Here is a 26,587-nt window from a genome sequence, read left to right as displayed (position 1 = left end):
AGACCCCATTGTTTTGATTTTGGGGGCTTTTAGGTACAGTAGCAAGAAACATGGATACTGTAGATACACATACCTTACATACCAAGAATTAAACAAACATGTTTTTTAAAAGGAACATGTGGGGCTGTTCTGCAAAGCCCTAGCTAGCCAGTTGTGTGAGGGGAAGCTCTCATGATGCCTGCTGACACTGCATGCTTCCTGTCATTGGAAGGGGCTAAATACAGTGATAGATGGTGACGCACTGGATTTCATGAGAAACTGAAACTTAAGGAATAGAAACTTAAGAAACAGAAACCATTCTTATTGTGCGCTGCTGAAGTGAAGCAAGCTCCAAAATGATTGGAAAACCAGAAACATGACAAACATTTTTTTTCTTTTAAAATTATTTATTTTAATTCTGACACAAGTAAAGTTTAAGTGTTCCCCAGTCAACTTCACATTTACACTTAGACTGGTCGCTACATTCTTCCCTAGTTTAACCACATATGGACTTTGTTGACTGACCACTTTGATTAGATTTCCCAATAGTTTGTTATAGGGACACAAACTTTCTTTATAATTGAAATTTACTTGCCACTATGTCACCCTCCCAAGACTGCAAGGCATCTTTTAAACATGATGATTTACTCTAGTAGCGTGTTGATAAAATGATACGTAATCAACCATTTTCACTTGGTAATATCTAATATGTCTGTTATATATTAGTTTTAATAGATCCTTCAACTAAAATAAACATGCAAAAACCTTAACTTTAATTTTAATAAAATGGAAATGTTTTAGAAAAATGCATGCTTTTAACATTTAGTGCATATATACATCTGAATAAGAAGAGTTTCTACAGAAAAAATTAGTGTGTACTAAAAAGTCATAAATTGTACTGACTGATGTTGTGCAACACAGCCCTGACAAGTTCATCTTTTGAAGGTTGGCCATAAAGTGTGTTGTTCTCTCCAACCAAGTAGGACACAAGCATCTCCCTCGTGATACATCTTCGTTGCAGGAGCCATTCCACGGAGGGTAGAGACTTCACAATGTCGTCTAGGAGGCTGAGAGTCCAATCCCTTTCATGGCATGTCTTCACCTTTTTCCAGATTTCCACAATAGTAGATTCCTCTAGACGCACAAGTATTTTTCCGCATTCCCTCTGTTCGTGGTCTCTAAGCCTGTAACCTGGCAGACCCCGTGTATTCCAATACTTCAGTATTTCCTGAGTGATTTTATCTCTGGTTTGAGAAATGTTAACACTCATGCGTCTGACAAGTGCAAACTTGTAGAGGATGTTTTTGGTGAGCGCTGTGCGTGACAACAGTTCCTTAGAGCTGAGCGTGTTCTTCACCACACTGCTGATCATTATGGGTTTGATAGGACATCTTCTTTTAGAATCTGGCTTGGTGACTTTAAATATTTTTTTCAAGACTTCTGTCTCAAGACTTTCCAGGAGTTCCTTCCATAAGTGAACGTAGGTTTCCATACTCCCGGCGTCTCTGGTTTTGTTTTTGTTCTCCTATCCAAATAGGTGATAATAAATTGGCAGACTGGCTGGATCTTGAAAGTGGTGGGTATCAGAGTTGCTGCAGTTCTGGATGCTGAAAGAATTAGCTCATGTTCAGCAATTTTTAAAGCTCCACCATGTGGGCGGATCTTAATTCAATGATGAGTAACAGGAACGGTATGTACCAGATGTGTAAACAAACCAACGTTCTGCTACCTCTCCCAGTTCTATTTGAATATACAGGGATTTACATACTACTTTTGAGAACAAACATGCATTATTATTCTTATTATTGATTAAGCTTATTATTTGTTACAAAATAATAACAATCAATAAGCTAATTTGGTGATTAAAAGATGTATACATGTATATTTAACACCCTTTTTTTAACATATAGTTTATTTATTTGAACAATCTGAACAACAGGTAGCCTATGATCAAGTACATAGTTTACGACATAAGCTGTCAGAAAAGAAACAAGCCTGTGTTATAGAATGAGTGTTAATCTATTATATGTGATGCTGATCTTGGATATGTAGTATGATGTTACTTCTAATCAGGTAGGACGCATGTACCTCTGTTGTGACTTGTTTTGGTTGTAGGAGGCATTCCTACAATTTGTTCAATAGCATCTGACGTCAGACGTACAAGTATCTGTGCGCACTCTGTCTGGAAACAACGCATCTCAGTCTTGTCACGTAGTGTAAACCACAGGCTATTCAAATCTAGAAGAATGAGTTACAAACACAATATACCAAAAAAAAAGAAAATGGGAATGTAATACTGCAGCTAGTAGGGGCGGTATATGTGTAAAATGCTTTGTCTCTGGTTTGTTATCAAACAATGTTGATTTAATGTATAGATGAGTCGTCTTTTATTTTTGTATCTACTTTTTATTGTGCGGTGTGTTTGATTGTTGTAGTTTTTAGTTTTAAAACTTTCTGTGCTGTCTCTGAACTGGCAAAATCAGATGCCATGGAACCCTGACAAATGATTTGATATTAAATTGTTAAAAAAAAAACAAGAAAAAAGACTAAAGCGTAACTAAGCAACTATATGAGTCATCCTTACCCTCCCATAAAAAGAATATAGAACTATTACAGTCTTAAATGGTTTTTACAATGAATATAGAATGGTGCTCCACAAAAGCAAGTCTGAGAAAGACAGGCAGTGCTTGGTTGCGGTTGTCAGTCTGTGAGCAGACAGGACTCTGCCAGTGAGGGACAGTCCTGGTACTCCTGCAGGTTGGGGCTGTCCAGGTCTCCCCTGTCCCTGAGCTGCTGGCTGGATGAGGGCCCGCTGCTCTGCACACACACACAGCGCTGGCTGCTGGAGCCTGGTGTGAACAGCTTCCTGGGCACGCCAACCCAGTCCCGCTGAACACCTCCACTGCAGAGACAAAGTGTGGATCAGTGACACTGTACCAGGACAGCAAGAGTGCTGAGCGAAGAACCCTCCTTAGAGAGGGTCTGCTATTCAAATATATACCTACTCTACTGCATCGCAATCGGACAAGCAGTCCCCAAAGTACAGACTGTGAAAAAGTCGGTAACCTTGACCAGCTTATGTGACAAACATACAGTATGTGATTACAGATGCAGGGGTGACTAAAAAAAATAGTCACAATAAAATGCAACATATGCCTTGCAGTATAATAGCAATACGGCCCTGCTTCACTACACAGTGCAGGTCCTGTGTGTGTGACAGTCAGGCTCATGTTACTGTACCTCTGTGTGGAGCACCACACCCTGCCCCCCTTGCCTGAGCTCCACTCAGAGTTGCAGGGAGGGAAGCGCTGCTTGTCTGCTTCAGCCTGCGCCCTAAGCTCCAGCCCCTCAGCCATGGCAGACTCAACCTGCTTCAGAGCCTCTGTGGGCTCCCCCGTCTCACTGTAGTACCTCCCCACCAGCCTGCCTTCAAAACAAAGCCATTGACTTGAAGTTAGTTCACGACCAGGGAAAAAGCAACGTTAACCCCTGGCAAACACTTCAGCTAATGCACATTATCCGAGATGAATGTCCTACTAGTGTGTGTCTACTTAAAACATCTTGGTATAGTAGTACTGAGTTTAGCTGCTAAAATATTGTTTTTTTTACAGTTTTCTCAGTGGCTTTCCCTGAACTCTTGCCTTTGCTCTCTGATTACATTCTTAATAACCTGTATTGTAAAGACTTGAGAAACAGCTCAAATAATGGGGTTCAGTCTGTGCCTTCTAATCCTTTGTATAGCCTGTTTTCAGATCAAGTATTAGACAGTCAATGTTGCATTTGAAAACACTTTTATATGTTTGTTTACTGGTCCGTCACCAAGTTTCAATGCCCTCTAAAGAGAGGGTACATGCTGTACCTACCAACAAGTATATAATTTTTTTTGTAGAAGGAAAGCCATTCAGAGAGGGACAGGATTTAAGCAGGTGAGAGTCCTGACACATCATCCACAAGGCCGGCTTCTGTGAAATCCCCCGTCACGAAGGCTCGGGACGCATCTCTTCCTAAAACGAAAATTCATATTTAATTCACTTGAAATAACACGCTTTGTATGCCTCTATTTAAACACGCTGCTTTCTGCCTCATATTATTATGCTATTGTCTTTTAACACAGAAACCCCAATTAATTCAAATCAACAACTATTTATTATTATTATTATTTATTTTGAAATGTACAGTGCCATAGTGCCAGAAAAGTTGAATGAGAGTATGCTGCTATCGCGTGTATGTGACGTAGTAATGTAACCCCCTAAATAACAGACCACAAATTTACCTGCAAAGAAATGGTAGGACCCCCCAGATCCATAATGTTTGTGTCCCTTCCCCACATCAAACACCTGTCCCAGAATGGAAAGGTACACGCCGGGACTGCCTTGCTGTCCATTATACCGGGATAGCTCCTGTAAATCAAGCAGCCGAATCGTGTCCCCAGCGGCGTGCCCTGTGTCTGTGACACGATTTCACCGTGTCCCATCCGGGGATCAAATCCAATATACATAACCAATCTCGGGACCGATTAGGACCGCCACTGCAAGGCATACTACCGCTATCAGATGCCTGACCATCGCAGAAAAGGTCAGGTGTCTTTCATGAAGTTATTTGATGGGTAAACCAACTGTTTTATTTTGCTCCTGTAACTGTGTTTGTAAGATTGTATTTGCAGTTCCTGAATTGATGACGTACTGTAGTTTTTTTAAAGGGTACACCTTTGAAATATATTTAAAATAAATCAACATATTTATTTGGTATACGAGTTTACATTTTAAATCTTTTACCAGTTATACGATAGGGCAGCAGTGTGGAGTAGTGGTTAGGGCTCTGGACTCTTGACCGGGGGGTCGTGGGTTCAATCCTAGGTGGCGGACACTGCTGCTGTACCCTTGAGCAAGGTACTTTACCTAGATTGCTCCAGTAAAAACCCAACTGTATAAATGGGTAATTGTATGTAAAAATAATGTGATATCTTGTAACAATTGTAAGTCGTCCTGGATAAGGGCGTCTGCTAAGAAATAAATAATAATAATAATACAATGGCAAAAGGCATTCTTGCATAGTAATGCATAGTAAATTACAGATTTAATTAACTATAAAATCGGTTATGGAGGCAAATCCAAAATGTACAAATTATTGGATACGTGTATTTGATGAATATCAATTTAAATACATAATAACCCCCTTTCGGATTGTGTACCCCATATAAAAATGAAATTACAATGTTGTTCCTATATTAGTCAGTTATGCTCCAGTTGTGATGGACGGGATAAGATTTGACTCTAGTAATATACAATAGAAATATATATTTTTGGAAAGTTTTATATATATTTTTATTTTGCATTGTTAGTTCTTTTTCATATTTAGATCTTGAATTTCCCAATTAGATTGTTTTACCATGATTGCGGATTCTATAATGTTGTACTGTTTTAAAAAAAATGATTTGATAACAAGCCGGGTGCGAATGTACTGAATAAGATCATTCGAATGCATTTACGTCAGACGGTACTGGTATTATTGACATAGTTTAACTGTAAATTAACACACAATGATACATTGTAAACTGACTCAATTCTTATTTTCGACTTATTTCTGGTTTTATTAACGTTTGCATTTTTTTCTAGCAGAAGAAACACCTGTCTAGGTGGGCTGAAGAAGTTCAACTGAAGTTTTCAACCAATTAAAATGACGACGTGATGACGTTTTGTAGTACGTCGATGCGGTAGTGAGAACAGCCTGATGAAGCAGAATTGGGGGAGCGAAACAGAGATCCCAGTAGCCGAATATTTCACAAAACACGCCCGTTAGCCTCGCAATCCGGGCTGCTGGACTGTGGGATAGCCCGAGGCCGCTGACAAACATGGGGAACGCAGATAGCGGCTGCGTAGGAGCGAGCGGCGATGAGGAGGAGATGGAGGCCGGGACTTCCAGCGTTTTGGGAGTCAGTCCGGCCTCTGGGAGCCCGGGTGCTGGCAGTGGCTCCGGGGGAGTTGGGGGGAGAACAAATTCTTCCCAGGGACCAGGTAGCGGGCTTCCTCCCCCCGAGGCGCTGCTCGAGCAGGTGAAGCTGAGGGATGCAGCAGTCCGTATGAGAGACTCCGGGGCCGCCGTGTCAGAGTCGGTGCTTGCCCGGAACGAGAGCGCTCTGGTTCGCTGGCTGGAGGAGAGGCTGAGCCGCGGTGATGAGACGGTCACACTGGAGCAATTTTGCGAGATGTTAGAAGGCCGACCCGCGGCTAGAGACGAGTGCGAGGAGGTATGCAATATAATAAACACACATATATAAGCAACTACAAAAGGTCGTTTGACATGCAGAGGTACATTTTCACTGTGGCAAACATGTCTCAAACTCCATTAACAGCGGTGATAAGAATGGTTATTTTAGTTCGTGATTTGACAGTTTCGCAAGCTGGACGACTGGCTATTTTCTAGCTGATGAAAGGTACAGATGAATAGGCGTTTGGTATGCTTTCTAATGAATATGGATATCGAATTTACAGGTTTATAAAACCACGCGTATAAGCTACAGTTTAATATGAATTTGTTGGAGTTTTGAAAGTATGTAGCAGTAGGGTGTGGGCTTGTATCGGGCAAAGTTCCTTAGCAGATAGATACTGTAGTTCTTTGGCACCTCCAAAGGCTTTGGTGTAACCTGCAGTGCGATGGGAGGGGCTTACAATATATTTTTTTTTGTGCATTTTAAATAAACAGACCTTAGTATCCAGTGAAAATAACAGCAATTTCAGTAGTGGCATGAAACCCTAATTTAAAGCTGCATTATTATGTGTATTTGCAATTTGCTATAGTTAAATGGCTGTTTTGAAATGTGCTTTCTTTCTTTGTAGTGAAGCCAGAATAAGTAAATAGAATAGAGTAGCTAAGCCCAATTCTCATGCAGATAATGGATGGAGCAAGAACAAGGGATTTTTAAAACGCATCCCATTGTAACAAAGCAAGCACTAGAAAATAAAGGACATCAGGCAGGCAGAGTAAGTTATTACCTCATTCAGTTTCTTCTAGTAGTTTTGCTTACTGTAAGGTCTGAAAAGCAAATGTGTGAGTAATTAGGTAAACAAAGCAAAACGTGAAACAATGAAAATGGGAAACACCCAAAACCAGACCTGTGGTCAGTTACAATAGTAACTGTGTCATTTGTAATGAATGGCAAGTCCAATGCCATTGCAGCTGTAGCTGAACCTGGGCACACCTGTGTAATTGCATTTGTAATTGTAATTGCCATACAATTCAATTACACACCGTTCCAAGCCTAATCATTCACAATTCCATATTGTGTTTTACATTGAGTCAACATTCTTGCATTTTCAACCACTTTTAGTGACCCTGTTTGTTTGAAAAATTGTTAGAGTATGTTTCTGTATTTGTACCTGCAATTACTGCTTGGTAGAATAAATTAAGTAAACGTGTTTGTGTGTGCAGCTGTTTGTCACTTTTTGGTGTATTTGTAATTAAAATTGCAATTACTTTAGCATCATTGTAACTGTCATTGAGCTAATGAGTAATTCAAATTGCAATTTGAGTAAACAATTATGCTGCAATTATAATTGTAGTTATAATTGATGCCAGCTCAGCCCAGAAATGTAAAACAACGTTGCTGTTTGTTGAGGCTTGTCCTACTGCTTTTTCAGGCTTTTGGCCAGTTTGATGCTGAAGGTGATGGCGTTGTTGATGTTGAGAACATGCTGATGGCTCTCAAGAACTCCAATGGAGCCAATCTGCAGGGGGAGCTCAGTCATGTGATCAGACAGCTGCAGGCCTGTTCGCTCACTCCAGGTAAAGCCATAGGCAAAACCCTTTTAAAATGGGCACGATAGTTAAAACATTAAACCTAGATTTACAACTTTTAGGTTGTTCAATAGGGCTTACATACATACAGAGACGATTGTTGTTTACCTGTCTTTCAGGATTTGTTGATATATTTTCCAAGTCAAAAGATCGCCTGGCTTTGCACAGCACTAAAATCCTGAGGTTTCTCCATCGGAACAGAATCCCCAGCAATGCCATCCCGTTCCCAGTGCTGGAAGGCTACAATAATATTTGCACAATGAGATCATCAGTAGTGCAGGACTTCTTGGATTTCCTCCTGCAAAAAGAAAACGGTACAGTACTTTCTCTGTTTCCTTTACATGCAAGTCAAATAAAATATGGTAGATGTTTTATATAATTGTCTTTACCTGTTGGTCCTAAGTGCTGCTCATATCAGATCTAGAATATAAAAGCAGAAATAACTGATGATATTCATAAATGTGTTTTTTTTCAATCCCTGTAGATTTGAATATTGAGAACACAGGTGAGCTGAACTGCGACCCTGAGCTGGACAAAGTGAAAATTGTCACAAAGTGTTACAGCGTCATAGAAACGTCATCTAACTCTGCTGATATTGACAAAATGACCAATGGGGAGACTGTGTCCTTCTGGCAGTCAGATGGTAATGCCCGCTCACACTGGTTAAGGTAAGGCCAACACCACAACAAAGAATTAAGAAAAGAAAAGAACTGCTATGAAACACATGACATTGCTACCTATATATAAAAAACATACCGGGCTGCAGGAGAATACATTTCAAGACCTATGTGATTATGGAATGGAGGTTTACATATCACTTTCACAGTATTTCATATTTGGTTGACTATATGTAGGATTTTGATGCTGCTATTTTTTTTAAGCAATGCTAAAGATCGGTTTAAGTGGTAGCCTGATCGTCTCTGATATCTGCTGTAAAACATGTGAATGTTATGACACTGCATCAAACTTCTGGTTCGTACTCTTATTGAATTCTCTTCTCTTGCTTGTTTTTCAGGTTAAGGTTGAAGCCTGATGTGGTATTGAGACGCTTAATGATTGCAGTGGCAGCTAATGACCAGAGTTACATGCCCCAGCAGGTGACCGTAGCTGTTGGGAGAAATCCAAGAAGCCTACAGGAAATCCGGGATGTCCACATTCCCAGCAACGTCACAGGATTTGTAACTCTCCTGGAAAACGCCAACGTCAGCTCCCCCTGTTCGTAAAACTTAAGAATTCTCTTTTCTGTCATTTTAATATCGAATTGCTCTAGCTTGGTATTCCATGCATAATTAATAAAGTAAATCATAACTATTTTAAAATGATTAATATGCTTAAAACAAAGGGTATCTTGAGGTACCGTAGTGACTCAAGCTGTGTCAGTTAAAATTTGTCGTGCATAATAAGGGTAACAAAGGAAAAAAATTAACTGTGATGTTTTAAAGAACCAACAGGACTTTATGATAAATTTATGGTATTGCCATAGCAGGTTTTAACCACTGGCACAATCCATCGTGCTGCGAATGTTTTTCTTGATTTCAGCAAAGTGGAAGTTGAACTGATGCTTGGTTTGTATTCATTTCTTATAATTTGCACCTCCTCTTTCCCTCCCAGTTGTTCAGATAAACATCAAGCGTTGCCTCAGTGATGGATGTGATACTAGGATCCATGGCCTCAGGACTGTGGGGTATCAGATCATGAAAAACAAGGGAGTGTCTGTGTCGGATGCCTCTGCTATCTGGTACCTGTCTTTACTGACCTCGCTGGTGACTGTATCCATGGAGTCCAACCCTGTGCTGGTACAGACTGTACTGCAGAACACACGGTAAGGATCGCTGCTCTCATTCATACAGTCCAGTTAGGCTTGTGTGCATGTACGCTATTACACGCTGTCTCCGTATGTGTTACACATGTATCTTGGTTTTTCAGTTTGCATCGTAAAGTATTACATAACGTCAGTCTTTGCTGAATCTGCCTGCTCAAGTCAAGGTTTACGCTATAAATGCCTGAGTGCTAGCTATAGAAAAATAAAACCAACTTAAGTAATTGGTGTAGGATTGATGAGGACTATCTATCTACCTCTCAGTCTCCAAAATAGTGATTTCCGTAGAGGTGTAGCTTATTGGTTCCAACCACAGCATAAATGAGTTAATTGAACCAGTTAGAGTAAGTAGCGTGGTTCCGCAAAATCTAGCGTCATACGTCCCCACGTGTTGCTACAACTGTTTAAATAACGTACCTATAAATGTTATTTTCATTGTTGACATCTTGACAGATTTTTACACTTGTAACTTTAAAGTCTGTTTTAAAGCTCTTTTCAAAATGTCTGCTGTAGTGCACTGGGGTTTGAGATCTGTCCTCAATCACTGCAGGAAGAGTGATTTTAAAAAAAGACACAAAACAAGTGCTCTGGCTTTTCTGTTCCGTACTGCAGTATGGATTGTTATTGCTGTTGCCTTGTTTGACAATGTAGGCAATAATCCTTACACAATCAGTGCACTAGAGCTGACATTATGGAAAGAGCTTTGAAACAGACTTTAAAGTTAAGTGTAAAAAGTTGTCAGCATGTTACCAATGAAAAGAAAAGTTACAGTATTTTAACAGTTGTAGCAACACATGGGTATGTGTAACTATTTTTCAGATCCCTGCTGCTTACTCTTTAAACCTCTATCCAAGTATTGTACAGTTCATTATTTAACCACTTCAACACCATGTAGTGTGCACGTGAAATTTCCCATTCTATTCTATGATCGGTTTCTCAGTCTAGTGTTTCAGGTTTCATTCTCTAAGGCAGTGCTAGTACTGTGGAATGTGCAATGAAAGTCGGGGGAGGGTCAGGTGACATTTGTATCCAATTGCGTGTCGTAGCGATTCCAATCGAAGATATATATTGCGGGAAGCCATTCAACTTTTACAAGTGTGTATATATAGTGTTTGAAGTTATTATTTTTTGTTTTATTATTAGTTTTACTTGTTTAGTTGTAGTTTTATATAGTTTTTAGTGAAAGCTAAACATGGCAACGTACGTGGAGAGTGACATCGGGAGTGAAGTTGTTTCGGAGGATTCTGATACCAGCGACAGTGATGCTGACTTATCACTCAGCGATGATGATTAAGAGGATGTGGAGCCAAGAACAGCAGGGGACTGGGTGTTTATTACTGATCCCTACGATGATGCCAGTCCTCCGTCATTTGATTCTGCACCTGTTTACACCGATGTGCACCCCGCCGTGGAACTTGAGAGTTTGCGTTCTCCATTGGAGTGCTTTTTAGCTTTTGTTCCCAAAAAGCTAATCACTCCCCTTTGTGACTGTACAAACAAAAGAGCATGCCGCTACTTTACAGGTAATCCAGCTGCAAACGGGAAGCTGTTTGGTTTGAAATGGCAGTGCTGTGACAAAATACTATCAAAACACAGTACTGGGTACAAGGCAAAAAAAGCAGGCGTCTGTGGCAGCCAGATCCATCACAGTGCCTGCGCAAAGTAGCCCTGTACATGCATTTGTGACTATCCCTCCAACACAAGGGAAGCAGAGACCGTAAAAAAGGTGCAGGGTCTGCTATGAAAATGGAAACAAAAGAAAGGACACAAGAAAATGTGCAGTGGTTGCGAAGGTAACCCCGTGTTCTGTTGTATTGAACATTTCAATAAATGGCACAGAGCAAGTCGATAATGGCACACATTTTGATGTTTGATTTTTATTTGCTAATTACTGTTTATTGATTATTGTTATTATCAGCGTTTTTGTTTTCATTGTTAAAACAAAAAATAAAATAAAAATGGTTTTCACTATATTGAACATGGGTATGTAGTACACAGGAGCATAAAGGGTTAATGAAAAACATGGTTTAGATCATTTATTTGTGTTTTATTCATCATATGTTAACATTTTATAACAATTACAGGTTTAAAAACATTGTTATTATTATTTTCAAAATCTGGTACCTGGGAAGGAGTTTCAATTTTACATTGGAGTTGAAGTGGTTAATGATCACCAGTTAAAATCTGGAATAGATTACCACTCAAGAACTCAAGAGCCTTGTTTGTACACACCTGGTCTTAGTAAACACAGCTTGTTAATGTTTTTTCATGCTAGAAATATATATATATATATATATATATATATATATATATATATATATATATATATATATATATATATATATATATATATATACATACATTACCGGTCGAAAGTTTTAGAACACCCCCATTTTCCAGTTTTTATTGAAATTTAAGCAGTTCAAGTCCAGTGACTAACCTGAAATGGTACAAAGGTAAGCGGTAAACTGCCAGTGGTTAAAAAATAAAAAGTTTAGGTTACCAAAAACTGAAAAATAATGTACATTTCAGAGTTATACAAAAAGGCCTTTTTCAGGGAACAAGTAATGGGTTAACAACTTACAGCTGTTCTGCAGCAATGGAAGTAAATTAAGCCTTGAAAGTTGATGCTAACAATTCCTACAGGTGTCCCAACTTTTGTTGATTACTTACAAACCCTCTGTCTGTATAAAAGCAGTGTTGGAACAGACTTTGTTACTACTCCCTCTTAAGCATTATTTGGACAGTATTGTACTGCAGGAAGTAGCATATTGCTCTCATAATGGCGAGAAAAAGGCAACTAACAAAGGAAGACAGTCAGACTATTATAACCCTTAAGTGTAAGTCTTTCCTTTAGAGAAATTGCAAAGAAAGCCAAGGTGTCAGTCAGTACAGTTTCCTACACCATCAAAAGGCACTTGGAAACTGGAGGCAACTCTGACAGGAAGAGGTCTGGCAGACCCAAAGCCACAACAGAATCAGGAGACAAGTTTCTGAGAGTCAACAGCTTGCGTGATAGGCGGCTCACAGGACAACAGCTTCAAGCACAGCTTAACACTGGTTGAAGTAAGCAAGTCTCAGTTTCAACTGTGAAGAGAAGACTTCGAGCTGCAGGTTTGACAGGTCGAGTGGCAGTAAGAAAGCCATTGCTAAGATTGCAAAATAAGAAAAAGAGGCTTGCCTGGGCCATGAAGCACCGCCAGTGGACTACTGAAGACTGGAAGAAGGTCTTATGGACCAATGAATCAAAATTTGAAATCTTCGGTTCATCACGCAGGGTTTTTGTTCGCAGTCGAGTAGGCGAAAGGATGGTTCCTCTGTGTGTGACACCAACTGTCAAACATGGAGGAGGAAGCGTGATGGTCTGGGGCTCTTTTGCTGGATCCAGAGTCGGCGACTTGCACAGAGTGAGTGGCACCCTGAACCAAAACTGCTACCACAGCATTTTGCAGCGCCATGCAATACCCTCTGGTATACGCCTAGTTGGTCAGGGGTTCATCCTACAGCAAGATAATGACCCAAAACATACCTCCAGGCTATGTCAGAACTACCTTAGAAGAAAAGAACAAGACGGTAGGCTTCAAATCATGGAATGGCCAGCACAGTCTCCAGACTTCTTATTATTATTATTTATTTCTTAGCAGACACCCTTATCCAGGGCGACTTACAATCGCAAGCAAATACATTTCAAGTGTTACAATACAAGTAATACAATAAGAGCAAGAAATACAATAATTTTTGTTCAAGTGTGACAAACCACAATTCAATAATACAGCAGATAATAGTGATAGTTACATCAGGATATGATTAAATAGTGATAGTTACATCAGGATATGATTAAATACAAAATACTACAGGTTAAACACTTGGCAGATTACAGTATTCTGAAGTACAGGATTAAATGCAGTAAAATAGGGGGCAGATAAGAGCAAAATAAAGCACATTTAAATGAAGGGTGATAGTGTCCCAGGATACTATCTTAAACCCCATCGAGCTGGTTTGGGATGAACTGGACAGAAGGGTGAAAGCAAAGCAACCTACAAGTGCAACACATTTGTGGGAACTTCTGCAACAGTGTTATGAAGAACTTTCCGAACAATATTTGATTTCCATTGTAGAAAGAATGCCACGAGTGTGTTCGGCTGTTATATCTGCAAAAGGTGGCTACTTTGAGTCAAAAATTTAGATTAAATTTTGTTAAAAAAACGATTCCATGATTTCTTTTTTATCTCCAATTGTTTTTGTTCTATGGTTTAATTTCAGAGTACATTGAGACATAAATTTCAATAAGAACTGAAAAAATGGAGGTGTTCTAAAACTTTTGACCGGTAGTGTGTGTATATATATATATATATATATATATATATATATATATATATATATATATAAAAAATTAGTGTTTTTTTGGTGGCATTCTCTGCTTCTGGTAATAATCCATTTCAAGTGCCTAATCATAAAAGCCAAATAAAATGCAACAGACTGTAGTGTGTCCTAAACATTCTATGATGTATCTTTCCTTTTGAAATCCTCCAGGAAGGCCTTGCAGCACATGCCACCGCTCTCCTTGACTCCAGGATCTACGGAGTTTCCCAAATTCTTTTCACCTAACGTTCTGGAGGAAGTGGATGCGTTTCTTCTGAGGATTGCAGAGTAATATTTTTTTTAATACAACAATTTGATGAACAAACAATTTTGCATGAGAGGAATTTGCATGTTAATTGCATTAAAACATGCAGCTTCTGTTGAGTGGCACTTTACTAGTGGCAAATTCAGAAAGTTCACTGCGATTGTACAACTGCGGCTGTAAATGCATAATGTTTTTTTTTTTTCTATTAGCCTCTGTGTCACTCCTGAAGCAGAGCTGACGTTGCTGGCCTTTGCCCTGGCCAGAGGGAGTGTTGCCAAAGTAATAACAGCCCTGTCCAGCATCACTGACCACCTTGATACAGAGTACAAGGCCTCCACACTGCTTGCTTCGATGGCATTAGTGAGGCTCAAACTTCTGTATAAATACGGTGAATATATTTTTTGATAAAAATATGTGTGAAACCATTTAAATGCACATTCAGTCTGGCCTCCATGCCCGGCTAGTAGAATTTACCAGCGGAAAATTTCCCAGTAGCACTGTCCGAACACCGTACAACTAAATGAATAACCAATGCATGACAAGTTCCAATTCGATGTATGTCATTATGTTTCTCCCACAGGAAAGGCCATACAACTGCAGCTGCAAGCATGTGATGTGAAGGGGAAGGAGGAGAAGTCGGGGCCTGAAAACATATTGGTGGAGCCCTGTACAGGGGACGGTAGGGACATGATTATCAGACACAGACAGAGGGGTTAACAAGATGATGTGAAAACTTCTCCAAATGATCCCTGGCAGGGGAGGCACCAGATGAAGGGCAATGAGTTTCAAACTACTTAATGTTTTAAAGAAAGGATTGAAGCCCTCCTTGAGTAGTGGCCTTAGCAAGCACTATTCATCATAGTGGTAGCCCTAGACTCTCAAATACTCATTTTGTGTGATCCTTCTACCTGCCAGCAGTGTGAAAAAAACTATTATATAGTTAAATGTGTCATATTATCAAACTGTTTGGTTTTCGAATTCTTGGTAACAGGTATGATTCTAAAGAGAGATTGAATAAATGCTCTTGAGGTACTGTCAAAGTGCAGTTGATGTAGTCATGGGTGAAAAATTCATCCCCCTTTTTCATTAATAAGTCTTATTGAATCGAGTTCTTTTGTTCTATTTTTGTTTTTCTGTCTAGGTTTTCTTACTGAAACAGGAAAGACAAGAGCTAGCATTATCTTGTCAACAGGAAATGAAATGAGCTTACAGGTCACCCAGATTAGGATCAAAGTGAGTTACTGTCTTATTACTGTACTGGAGTTGAATGACCCTCATGGGCAAGGACTACCAATCCCAGGGCTAAAAATGATCTGTGTTTCTGTCTTGCTGAAGATGTTCCTCTGTATTTCCCCTCCAGGTCCGTAAAGGACCAATTGGTGCCAAGTGCGGGCTAGTGTTTGCATATAACGATGGAGCTGGAAAATTTGATGCAGAACAGCACTTTAAGAGATTTGAAAAGTATGACACCTGGGGTCTTCAGGAGTATAGACAATTTTTAAAAAACAGGTAAGGAATGATGTATTCTGTACGGCACTGGAAAGAGTTTTATTCCTTCAATTTAAAATTGCATTGCTGGTCCGTTTCCAAAAAGCATTTCTAAAGCCAGTGAATGGATACAAAAAGCATTGTATTACTAGTGAATGCACTGCAACCTGTACATTGACCAGCTTGAAAATGATTTATGAATGCAGCTAGCGTGATTTACAGTCTTTAAACTGTTTAAAAATGCTGTTGCATTTGCAGTTCATGTAAGGAGTTCAGCGGCTTTTGATACATATTTTGCCATTAGTTATGACAAAAGTAGAAGAAAAATACTTTGCTGGATGACCTAGTTTGATAACAGTAAACTGACAACTTTTCATTTCTGTTTGCTCCCAAAGCAGTGGCCAGAGCTCAGAACTGGGTGAGGATGACCCTGTTAGTTGGTTTGAGTTAGATGACGAATGCAATGATGTGGAGATCAAACTGCATCAGTGTCGTACCACAAGGGTAATACACATCTTCATATTGCACATATATTGCTTACTAATGTTGCTTCCCACACCACTGCAGAGGTCTGCTCGCTGGCTATGCACAACACTAACCTGGAACACATTCTGCCAGTTAAGTAGCTGGAGAAGATATTACTTTATGCATACTATTGATATCCTTACTTTTCTATGGCTTTCTCTATTCTCCTAGAGATTGCCATGGGCATTGGGGAACAGACTTGTGTGGAAGCAAGGTTAAGAGCCCCTGAATATCAAGGTGGTCAGTCCAGACCTGAGAGGATATCTTGGCCTTGCTTTGATTCAGTTAAAACTCCTGTAATAGGAAGTCAAAGTGTCACTCTTTATGTTAAGGGACACCTATTAACATGTTAATGTACATGATTAAATTTTTCTGTTAATTGTTAGTTAATATATAAAAGACCAGGTAAAACTGCAAACATCAGAGCCCTATGGATTATCAATTCTCAGTCGATCATATATTTGAAATTGGTTCAAATTGCTACTGTAGTAATGTTTAGCAAATTAAATCAGGTTTTTATTAGCGGGCATCTAAACCACAATGCAGAAGAGCCGGGCTGGTCTGCATTCGTGATTACAGAGCTTTTAACCTCGTCTCACCGACAGGGAACAGAATCCGTAACGGCAGTTCATCTCACAACACTGCCTGTTACATTAGTTTAGAAAGATCTTCATGTATAAACTTAGCTCAAAATAAACAGTGTTTGTTAACAGTTAATAAACTAAAATTGGTCTTTTAAAGTGTGACTGGGTCCAGTATCAGCTCTCAGAATTAGAAAATGCAATGAATCCAAAATTTCTTCTGTACCCAACACAAATGAGCATAATATGCTGTGGTGAACTAAATATGTTTTGGCACTATCTATATTGACTTCCCAAGGGCTGCTCTCTTCTCTACAGTACGTGATGGTGAAGTTTTTATGTGCCAGGCAAGATACAGCAGAGCGCCTGGGGGTCCAGCAGCTGAGTGCCAGTGGCTACTTGCGGGAAGTTGCAGACAGTGAAGACAGCGAGGCTCTGACCCTGACGAGGGGGGATAAGGCAGAGGGGGACCTTGTGAGTGGGGTGACACTCCTCCAGAAGACACTCTACTTCATTCAGCAGCTTGCACAGGACATGGTGTGTGAAGCTGTTTTAAATATAAATAGTTCTGCAGTATTAGTGTATTGTTTGCAAGGGGCTTTGACCTGTAGGAGAGGTTCAAACCAGTGAAGTCACATACGGGGAGATCCTCATAATCTTGTAAGTATGTGTTATAGCATCAACTATTTATTGGAATAAACCCAAATGTAATCCGAAAACTCTTGAGCACGCTGGGAGTATGATACAAGTTAAGATTTAAGGTAGTTATTGTGCTGACCATTTAGAATGTGCCTGATGGATGGACAGACAGACAGACAGGATTGTTGCATAAGGTTCCACATGTTGAATGCTGTCATTGGGTGTTACTATAATCGCCTAGTCCCAAGCATTTAAAATTACACTTTTTTTGCATTTCATTTTTTACAACGCTAACCATTCAGCTGTCTTAAATGCTTCTCTTGTCAAAGGCACCGAAAAGGTTAAGCCTGAGGAACCCCCTGCAGCGTTGACCTTGTTTTGGTTCGGATACCAAACCAGGTGTTTGAATAGGATATCATTGTAATTCTTGGAAGTGAGGCTGTGTGGCTGGTATTAAAATGAACTGAATGTGTTTATGAATCTCTAGGCACTGCAGAAAGAGACCATGTTTAAGCAGAGGCTACTTCTGGATTTCGGTGACCTCAACCTGCAGCTGTTCTGGAGCTTTTACAATAAACTAAGAAAGAAGTAAGTAGCAGGGATAGAGGAAGAAGTCTGGGGTGAGAGCAGGTGAAATGTAACCTATTTTGTGTGAATTCAAGAGAGAACACAGTACAGTGACGTTCAGTTTTACATATGAATTCCTTTTGTGTCTGTTTACTATATCCTTCCATAGGCGCCTTCTGTGAATTCTGCATCATTAGAAAAAAATACTTGGTTGACAGCCCAGTTTGTGTGCATTAAAACATTGTATCCCTTGCCTGCCTGTGAGCCAATAAGACCTTCTCCTGCAATTTTTAATGTATCTGTATAATACAATCGGAATTGTACAGGTGTCTAATATTAATAGATATAGATATAGATAGAGAGGATACTATATGATTGTTCGTGGTATTCGGTTTTCATTCACTGTTGGAGGATTTCCCAGTAAGTCATGAGCCCATCAGGGTTTATGAAGGATACACTCCTAAGGGAAATAAAAAACGTATACCACGAGCGATCATTCAGTATTCTGTTTATACCACAAGTATATATTTAAATTAAATAGCAATACAATGTGTACACTTTTTATATTAAATCAATTAATTCAGGGATTATTTTACCTGGCGGATCTTTACTTTCATTGTCAACAGACTCTGCTTCGACGCAGATTAATTTAGAGCCCTGTAATTTCTAACCCTTGAGCTCAGTCTGTCAATTTACATCCTCCCTGTGTCCTTCCTTTACCGGTTTTAATGAAGGGGTTACAAGCTGCTCAGATAAGTCAGAAGCAGTCAAGTTGGTAACTGGCATTTCTTGACTCTTGTTTCCTACTGTTACCAGTATTAATGAAAGGGCTAGATACAGGCTGTTTGGATAAGTCAGACGTGGGCAGATGGATAACTGGTATTTCTTGTCTAAACACGTTCTCAAAGAAGTCCAAATTAAAACAACAATAGACATTTTAAAGTTGTTATAAAACATGTATAGGTGGCTGTATAGTTTGAACTACAGACACGCAGCTCCATCCTGAATTTCAGAAGCACACCACTGGATTGGAATGTAAACATAGACACATTCAAAACTAGTCCTGGTAAGCATGTTATCCCACTCAAGTGAGATAACAAAAATATATCGCATATATATATATCTCTCTCTCACAACTTGAAGCATGTTTATACATTAACTCATTGCATTGGTTTTATTATGATGTGTTTATTTTTGGTGTCTTGTCTTTTTGCATTGTTTGTTTGTTTGTTTGTTTGTTTAGCTTGGGGGAAGAGGCTGTTAAGGCACAGGTGATACTGCTGCAGCTCCTGCAGAACTGTTTCCCAGTGCTGTCAACATCTGAATTGCCTGCGAAACAGCAAAACTCAAACAACAGAGGGACTGGCCAGACGGAGGCAGTGCAGGAACTCTACAGGCACCTCTGCGAAGGTAAAGACCTGTGTCACAAAGGAGAGAACATTAAATCTGTACTATTCCATGACTCCCAACAAAGAGCGGTCTGACCAAAAATACCCATTGAACAAACCAAAGCAGTCATCATATGTAATAGACTAAACAGTATTACAATTTGTTGATGGAATGTAGCAATGTGACTTCATGTCATCAGTAAATTGCAGCTTGCAAGGATAATGCAGTTTATTAATTTGTTTTAGAAAATCAACTTGGAGCTTCTGTTTACAAGTCTATACTTTAACCCATCAGTCTACATCTAAAGCAGCTCTCTCTTTGCACTGCACTCATTTTAATGTGCCACTGATTTCTATTTTTTTCCTTTCCTCGGAGCAGTAGTGGATGGTCCAGAAGGTGATTCCTCTGTTAAGAAATATCTAAAGAAAGAAGCCATTAATACAGTCCTGAACGGAGCAGCCATCTTCTTCCCAGACAGGCAGGCCAGGAGGGACCAACTCTTTGCCATGATGGTAAAATCTTTAGCAATCAATAATGTAAGTGGATTTGCATGGTTGCAGAATGTAAGAGGAACATAATCCCTTTGTTTGTTTTTTTCTCTTTTAGAAAAATATCACCGAGCAGGATCAGCCAGAATCTGTCACGCTGACTTTTGAGTCCCTGTGCAATTATTTCAGGTGAGTGCGGCAACCAGTAATGTAGACAGATGCGGAGAAACTCAGTGCTAAGGGATGTTAAGGGTGTGAAGTTATTAAACACATATGGGCTATAGAGTGTAGGAACATTTTGTAAATATTCCCCTGTGTTTTGTTCCCACAGTGATCAAGACCCCAGTGGCTTGTTGCTGTTGCCTCCCAAGGGTGCTCCTTCTGGTTTTGATATCTCTCCAGCTCTGACAGTCATGGACACCTTGCTATTGGTAGCAACTCGAGAGGTAAGGGGAAGAGTACCGAGTGCAACCTCAATCAGGACTTGTGAGAACAAACGCTCTTTGGGTAACTATTATTTAAACTGTAGAACAGGAGGACATAAATAGAAGCTGAGTAAAAGAAAGTTAAGATCAAAAGGCAGATTCTGTCCGATTTAAAAAAAATAAAAATAAATAAATAAATATAAATAAATAAATAATATTAATATCGGCTTAGTAAGGGCAAATGGCATGCTGAGAAGGGACAAGATTTGATGGTCTCACCGGCTTATATATGTTCCCATATCTAATATATACAAACTACTTTTTTTTTTTTTTAATTTGCTTGCTAGTCTCAAAAAAATATAAATTCTCAAAAGTGTGGAAATGTATTTATTTAATTGCGTTTAGAACATAACAACTTGTAGTCCCTAGAACTGTTGCAAATATACAGGAAAAAACAACTGAAGTTCTCTGTTTTTATTTATTTATTTATTTATTTATTTATTTATTTATTTATTTGGGTGGATTGATCTTATAGTTTACACCATCGCTGTCCAGTGTGTCCTGATATTGGTCTGTGTTCTGCAATGTTGTTTCAGTGTGAGATGATGATGGTGGATGTCTCCCATGGGGAGAGTCGAAAGGTCCTGTTCTCCTTGTTCTGGGCTCTGCAGGGCAGTCTTCTCTCCTGGTGCTACCTGCAGCTCAAAGGAGGGTCTCCTATTGCAGCGTCTCTCGCCAAAGAAATCCTAGTGAAATGTAGGTTCACTTCAGTTAGGCGCTGCTATTGGCTGTTTTATTCAGTGCCTCTGCCCAGTTTCCCCTTGTGTTGATATTAACAGTATTTGTAAAGCACTTCTTATTGTTCATGATATCTGCTTTAATCTTTTCTATTTCCCCCACTGGGGATGCATATCATTGCCTCTGTATGTCACACTTTTTATACATATAATACGGTTGACGTAGGTTATAGTGATCTATTTTTTCATGATACTGATGGCCCTCCGTTTGTATTTACAGATGTGGCGGGGGATATGTGTTAACATTTTAGTATGGCTTGAACATTGTAATTGCAAAGACATTTTAATAGATTTAGTTGCAAAGATTTCTGTATATTTGCAGCGTTAATAATGTTTTAATTTTCTTCCCCTAGATGTCGAGCAGTTCCTGTCCAGCTCCCACTCCATCCTGGCCTCCCTGCTAGTGAAGCACAGTGGGAAGGAGATCGTGGAGAGACTGACCAACTCTGTTCTGGCCATGGCGACAAGGCAGCTGGTACTGGAGATAATCAAATACGTCACGTTGAAGTTCTTTTTAGAAAAGGATTTCAATAAAGACGAATGTTGACAATGTATTTGTAAAAAACGTGTTTGTTATAGATCTTGGTCATGTGCTTACTGCAGTTTTTTTTTCCTTGTTCCAGGTAATCTTTCTGCTGGAGCTTTGTTCCTTAGATATCCCTCACTGCAAACTCCTGAGAACATCTGCCTCCTTCATTGAATTATTCAAGAGCCTGGGCAGTGAAACTGAAGACAGCTTTACCAAGGTACAAGCAACTACTGTATCATGTGTTCTTTATTTATTTTCTTCTTATTATTAATTCATATAAACGTAGAGGTAAAAGTAAATTAGACAAATGTTTTGCAACATTTTACGTTAAAATCTATGATTGAGCATTTGAAAGTTGGGAACAGTAGCTCAGGTGTCAGCATCTATTCTGTTTCTGCCTTTGCCACTGGCAGGTCTTGAATCTGTCTCTTCCTGATTCTTAAGTCATATATTTTAACATTCCCTGAAATGCTAAGTTGTTGAAATTATTAGTTTTAAGAATTGAATTGTTATGAGTGGCAGATTTATGTTCAGATGAATGTAGAGAATTGTCAGCAATCTCAGCAGCCTGATTTTAAAATCTATTGTCTTCCCTCTTCAGATGGATGTGGAGAATTGCCAGCAGTCTCAGCAGCCCGTGCTGCTCCGTACCTGGAACGTGGAATCTCCTCACAACTATGAAAACAACAGGCACGAAACCACAACTTTTTTGTGTCCTGGAGCTACCTATTTCGAGGTGGAGTTCGATGAAAGATGTGAAACAGAAAAGAGGTAATGTGAAGCAGCCTTTATTTTTTACCATATATTTGATTAGTAAAATTCCCTGAGAATTCCCTCTTTTATCCAGATTATATAGTATATGCATAGCTAAAGTATCCGTTTTTTATTTATGTGGATAAAAAGTGGGGAGTGTAAACAATGTCGTATTATCTAATTTTTAAAAAGCAAATCTTCTTTCTGGTGTTGGGAGATGGGGTATGTAATTAATATAAATTCATTTTCATTTATGGCATTGAATAAATATTTATTTTGCCGGTTTCAGTTGTAGTTTAAAAAAATATGCACAATAAGGAAAAAACAAACACGTTGCTATCCTCCGCAATTTTAAATACTTAACCTGAATTTTAAATCAAATAGATTGTCTTGCTGCATGTAATAATTGTGTTTGTTGCTTTCAGGTATGACTACTTGGAGTTCACAGATTCCAGAGGAGGAAAAATACGCTATGATATGAAGGTCGGCACAGAGAAGTGGCCCAAGGTAGGATGAACTTATACAACATGTGCTAGGTTACAGGAGTTTGGTATCAACGGTTATGTATGCGTTAATTGTTAGAAACCTTGTGCTTCTAAGCATTTAGACTACTTTTTGGTCATCACAGTGTACAGCAGGGTTTACCTTTCCATATATGCTTTTAAGTCTTGACAGGTATGTATTTTGATACTTCTTGCTGTATTTCTGAAAACTACCAAGAAAGCCAGCAAATCAGGTAGAAGCCAGCAAACCAATCTCCTGTATAATGAAATGTAATACAATCTGGTTCAAAGATATACTTCCAATAAAGATCAAAGAAATGCTTCTAATCTGGGCACAGATATATAGGTGGCCGACTAGAGTCTAGCAAACTCACTTTTCAAAAGCGTTGGTGATATCATAAAAAAGCACCTACCAAACTGTTTCTCATATTGTTGTGGTTTGTTTTAACTCACAGAAAGTGACCTACAAGGCAGGTCCCCGTCTGCAGTTTCTGTTCCACTCTGACAGCAGTAACAATGAGTGGGGCTACAAGTTCACAGTGACTGCTTACGGCCTGCCTGACATCACCGTGTCCTGGGCCTCCGATTTACAGCTCCTTGTTTCCAGGCTCATGGGTCGCCTGGCCTCCCGCACAATGGCCCTGAAATCCCCTTACGGTAAGTGCATTGTTCATCTTGGTGCAGTGCAAGCGATCGTGAAGGGAAAATATACAATGATGCACTAGTTCTTCTTTTGTGTCTTGCATTATACATATAATTCCATTTACGTAAAATAATTGAAAGGGTTAAAGTTTAACTGGAAAAAAAAAAATATATATATATATATATATATATATATATATATATATATATATATATATATAATTGTATTCCTGTTGCAATGTCTGAATAGCTTGTCAGTTGCTAGTACAGTTGTAAAGTTTACATGTAAGGAATACTAAATGATTGTCTGATTTGTCTTGTTATTCCAGAGATCAGGTGTGTCAAAGAGCTACCCCCTGGAAAAACGGCCCTTGTTCTGAATTCCCCACTGTGGAAAACTGTCTTTAGGCATGGGATGTGTACAGATGTCAGAGCTTCAGAAGCTGTGATAAATGACAAGAGCTCCCAAACAGCAGATACAGCAAAGGTACTTATGCTGAAATCTATTGAATGCCAGTCATGTACTAAAATATTGATTTGTTTTTACCTGTATATTCAGTTACTACAGATGTTTGGCTTGTGCAATGATGTCAGACTGATAGTATTAAAAGAGAAATGTAAAAAAAAAAAAAATCTGTAATCCTCTTTCTGTTTTTAGGTGCATGCCTCTCCTGGTAACGAGATCAAATGTTTTCTTATTGAATTTGCCAAATGGGATCCTTCCCAGGATGCCTCTGATTCCAGGACAGACCTCATAAAATTGCTCATGCAAGCCTGCAAGAAGCAGCCGCCCAGGAATGAGATAGGTGGAGGGTTAAAGGTCGACCAGGCTGTCAATGCCATCTTTGCCTCAATGGTGTATCACACCCCTGCCCTGCACAGAGCACTGATGAACTATGGTAAAGTCCTGACCCAGTGATTCTAACCTGCCTAAACCAACACTGATGCATACAGTCGGTTAAACATCTGTCTGTGGTATTAAAGAATCATAATGAAGGAGCACTGAATATATTCTAAGGTCTGTCATTTTTTCCTTTTCAGTGCTTTTTGTTCTATATTGTCTAATTGAATGAGCTGCAAAGCTAACTGCTCATTCTAGGACCTTTTTATAACTCACCCCTTTTGGGGGTGGGGTGGGGTGGGGGTGGTTCCAGTGGTATTAATACAGAGTTGAAGGGTGGCAATATTAACGTCCCCCACTATTTTTAGATCATTAAAATTGAGCCACACATGTTTGTTTTTATTTGCAGTTTCGTGTGGGGGTCAGGCAGCTCTCAGTGAAGAGTTTGTACAGGTGTATGCGCTGGCTGAGGGGATCAGAACCTGGATGGTGAGTTGTTGTTTTTGTTTTAGATTATCCTGCACTTTTATGTTGCTGTATTGTGGTAAGAAATTGGAAGGGATACATTGTAAACTCCTATCAAATAGTTCAAAACAGATCCTAAACTTTTTGCACTTGACGTTCCTTATTTTACTAGGCGCCGGAGACTGGAGTCCCCTATTCCATAGCATAGATATTAATGCATGTAAGCAAAATGCTCTATTGTTTTTCCAATGTGTTACTCCCTGCAATGATTTAAATCTATATCTATGTTTCAATGTAGGAATAGTGTATCTGTGCATTATTTTCCTTCCAAACCTGTGGTATTTTTACCTGCCCTACGATACCCCAACTGATGCATCTTCTGTAATCATTGTAAGTACAGAATTGTATGCCTGATATTTTTAATGCATCTACGTTTCTCTACTGTCTTTTTTTTTTCTGTAGCTTGAAATGAAGCAAAAGTACCTTGTTGGAAAAATGAATAAAACTGATAAGCAAGAGTTAGATCCCAGTGAGGTGAACATGGAATCCCTTGGTTAGTGAAATCCAGTGTTCTTTACTTGGCTTTTAGTATGTAGCTGTTGTAATTTTGCATTTATATGAATGATTTTCTTTCTACTTCTCACTCTTGCTTTCACTTTGCAGCTCTCACTTGCATTGAAAAGAGCCTTCTCCTTTTTAAATTCAACCCCAGTGGAACTCTGAGACAACTTAATTCCGACAAGGTCAAGAGTGAAGCCCTGGGGTCCAGAGATGAAAGAAACGGAAGAGCTGTGCTTACGCACCAGAGATCAGTCTCCATATCTGAGGGGGATTTCCAGGCTAGCCCCTCTGCATCGTCACTGCCAGCTGAGGCAGCTGTCAAGGACCCTGAAGCCAGACGGCAAAGCCAATCTCAAGAGCCCAGCACCACGTCAAAGCCTCTGACTACAAATCCCAGCCAAGGAGTGGCTTCTGCAGTCTCTCTCATCAAAGCATCCTCGGACATCTCTCTGCCTCAGCAAGGGGATCCGTCCTCTCCTTCCACGCCAACCCGCAAAGCACCTTTCAGCAGGGGGCGCTTAAGACTGCTGTCCTTCAGATCCATGGAGGAGGCGAGGATAGTCCCCTCCATCAAGGAGAAGTACCCCATCTTGAAGCACATCAATGACTTTATGAAGGATCAAGCAATCTGCCAGTCAAAGTAAGCCCATGGTGTTTAGCGGAACAGAAAGCTGTAAGCACGCAACATGTGGTCTGGTCTGAGAGATTTTATATATGACAACAGGTGCCAGATCCTGCTGCAAAGTTTGAACTCTATAAAAAAAAAAATTACCTCTTATGGGAAACTTGTATATCCATAAGAATCTATTTTACAGGTTCCCTATCTAGACCCTTATAAAAGTTTACCATAGTAATAAATCACAGCGAAAGCATTGGTAAGCATTGTAATATATAGCAAGTTATGGTAAAGCATGTTAATAAAGATAGCAAACCTGGGTAAACTAGGTAAATGCATAGCATAACCAAGGGGAAATCATGGTTAAAGTACAAAAATAATATGCAAAAAAAAGTGGTAAATCATAATTGGTTGGAAAAATGGTGTGGCCTGATTGCTTCACAGGCATTCAGTGAAAGTGACCCGTCAGTTATTTATTCATGAGTGTCCAGCAGAATGTGGAGTGCCAGGAGATTTGGTTGTGCATGTTCTACTGAAGAGGAGAGCTTGTATCTAAACC

At 39.5% G+C, this 26,587-nt stretch overlaps 1 protein-coding gene and 1 pseudogene across 4 annotated transcripts in view; one reads left to right on the top strand and one right to left on the bottom strand.

Annotated features, from left to right (window-relative positions):
- Positions 1 to 262: 262 nt before the first annotated feature.
- LOC117430879 (neuferricin-like) lies at positions 263 to 4,697 on the bottom strand (annotated as a pseudogene).
- A 933-nt stretch (positions 4,698 to 5,630) lies between these two features.
- LOC117429298 (zinc finger ZZ-type and EF-hand domain-containing protein 1-like) overlaps positions 5,631 to 26,587 on the top strand; it is a 44,708-nt gene continuing 23,751 nt past the window's right edge. The window contains exons 1-29 of one of the 4 annotated variants that reach the window (XM_058998238.1): positions 5,631 to 6,226; positions 7,617 to 7,761; positions 7,893 to 8,087; positions 8,258 to 8,441; positions 8,789 to 8,988; positions 9,385 to 9,595; positions 14,126 to 14,242; positions 14,429 to 14,607; positions 14,800 to 14,898; positions 15,361 to 15,452; positions 15,580 to 15,728; positions 16,106 to 16,211; positions 17,132 to 17,350; positions 17,949 to 18,040; positions 19,263 to 19,429; positions 19,787 to 19,920; positions 20,015 to 20,085; positions 20,228 to 20,342; positions 20,918 to 21,077; positions 21,472 to 21,593; positions 21,742 to 21,864; positions 22,249 to 22,418; positions 22,826 to 22,907; positions 23,359 to 23,560; positions 23,875 to 24,032; positions 24,204 to 24,444; positions 24,796 to 24,875; positions 25,314 to 25,404; positions 25,515 to 26,052. In XM_058998238.1, coding sequence (XP_058854221.1) covers positions 5,831 to 6,226; positions 7,617 to 7,761; positions 7,893 to 8,087; positions 8,258 to 8,441; positions 8,789 to 8,988; positions 9,385 to 9,595; positions 14,126 to 14,242; positions 14,429 to 14,607; positions 14,800 to 14,898; positions 15,361 to 15,452; positions 15,580 to 15,728; positions 16,106 to 16,211; positions 17,132 to 17,350; positions 17,949 to 18,040; positions 19,263 to 19,429; positions 19,787 to 19,920; positions 20,015 to 20,085; positions 20,228 to 20,342; positions 20,918 to 21,077; positions 21,472 to 21,593; positions 21,742 to 21,864; positions 22,249 to 22,418; positions 22,826 to 22,907; positions 23,359 to 23,560; positions 23,875 to 24,032; positions 24,204 to 24,444; positions 24,796 to 24,875; positions 25,314 to 25,404; positions 25,515 to 26,052 — 4,838 coding nt within the window. In that variant the 5' untranslated portion in view covers positions 5,631 to 5,830. Of the gene's footprint in view, positions 6,227 to 7,616; positions 7,762 to 7,892; positions 8,088 to 8,257; positions 8,442 to 8,788; positions 8,989 to 9,384; positions 9,596 to 14,125; positions 14,243 to 14,428; positions 14,608 to 14,799; positions 14,899 to 15,360; positions 15,453 to 15,579; positions 15,729 to 16,102; positions 16,212 to 17,131; positions 17,351 to 17,939; positions 18,041 to 19,262; positions 19,430 to 19,786; positions 19,921 to 20,014; positions 20,086 to 20,227; positions 20,343 to 20,917; positions 21,078 to 21,471; positions 21,594 to 21,741; positions 21,865 to 22,248; positions 22,419 to 22,825; positions 22,908 to 23,358; positions 23,561 to 23,874; positions 24,033 to 24,203; positions 24,445 to 24,795; positions 24,876 to 25,313; positions 25,405 to 25,514; positions 26,053 to 26,587 lie in introns of all 4 variants that reach the window. The other 3 variants (XM_058998236.1, XM_058998237.1, XM_058998235.1) reach the window with 3 other exon arrangements.

This window comes from Acipenser ruthenus, chromosome 24, assembly GCF_902713425.1.
Source record: "Acipenser ruthenus chromosome 24, fAciRut3.2 maternal haplotype, whole genome shotgun sequence".
Lineage (NCBI taxonomy): Eukaryota > Metazoa > Chordata > Actinopteri > Acipenseriformes > Acipenseridae > Acipenser > Acipenser ruthenus.
This window is presented reverse-complemented; position numbering and strand designations above follow the sequence as displayed.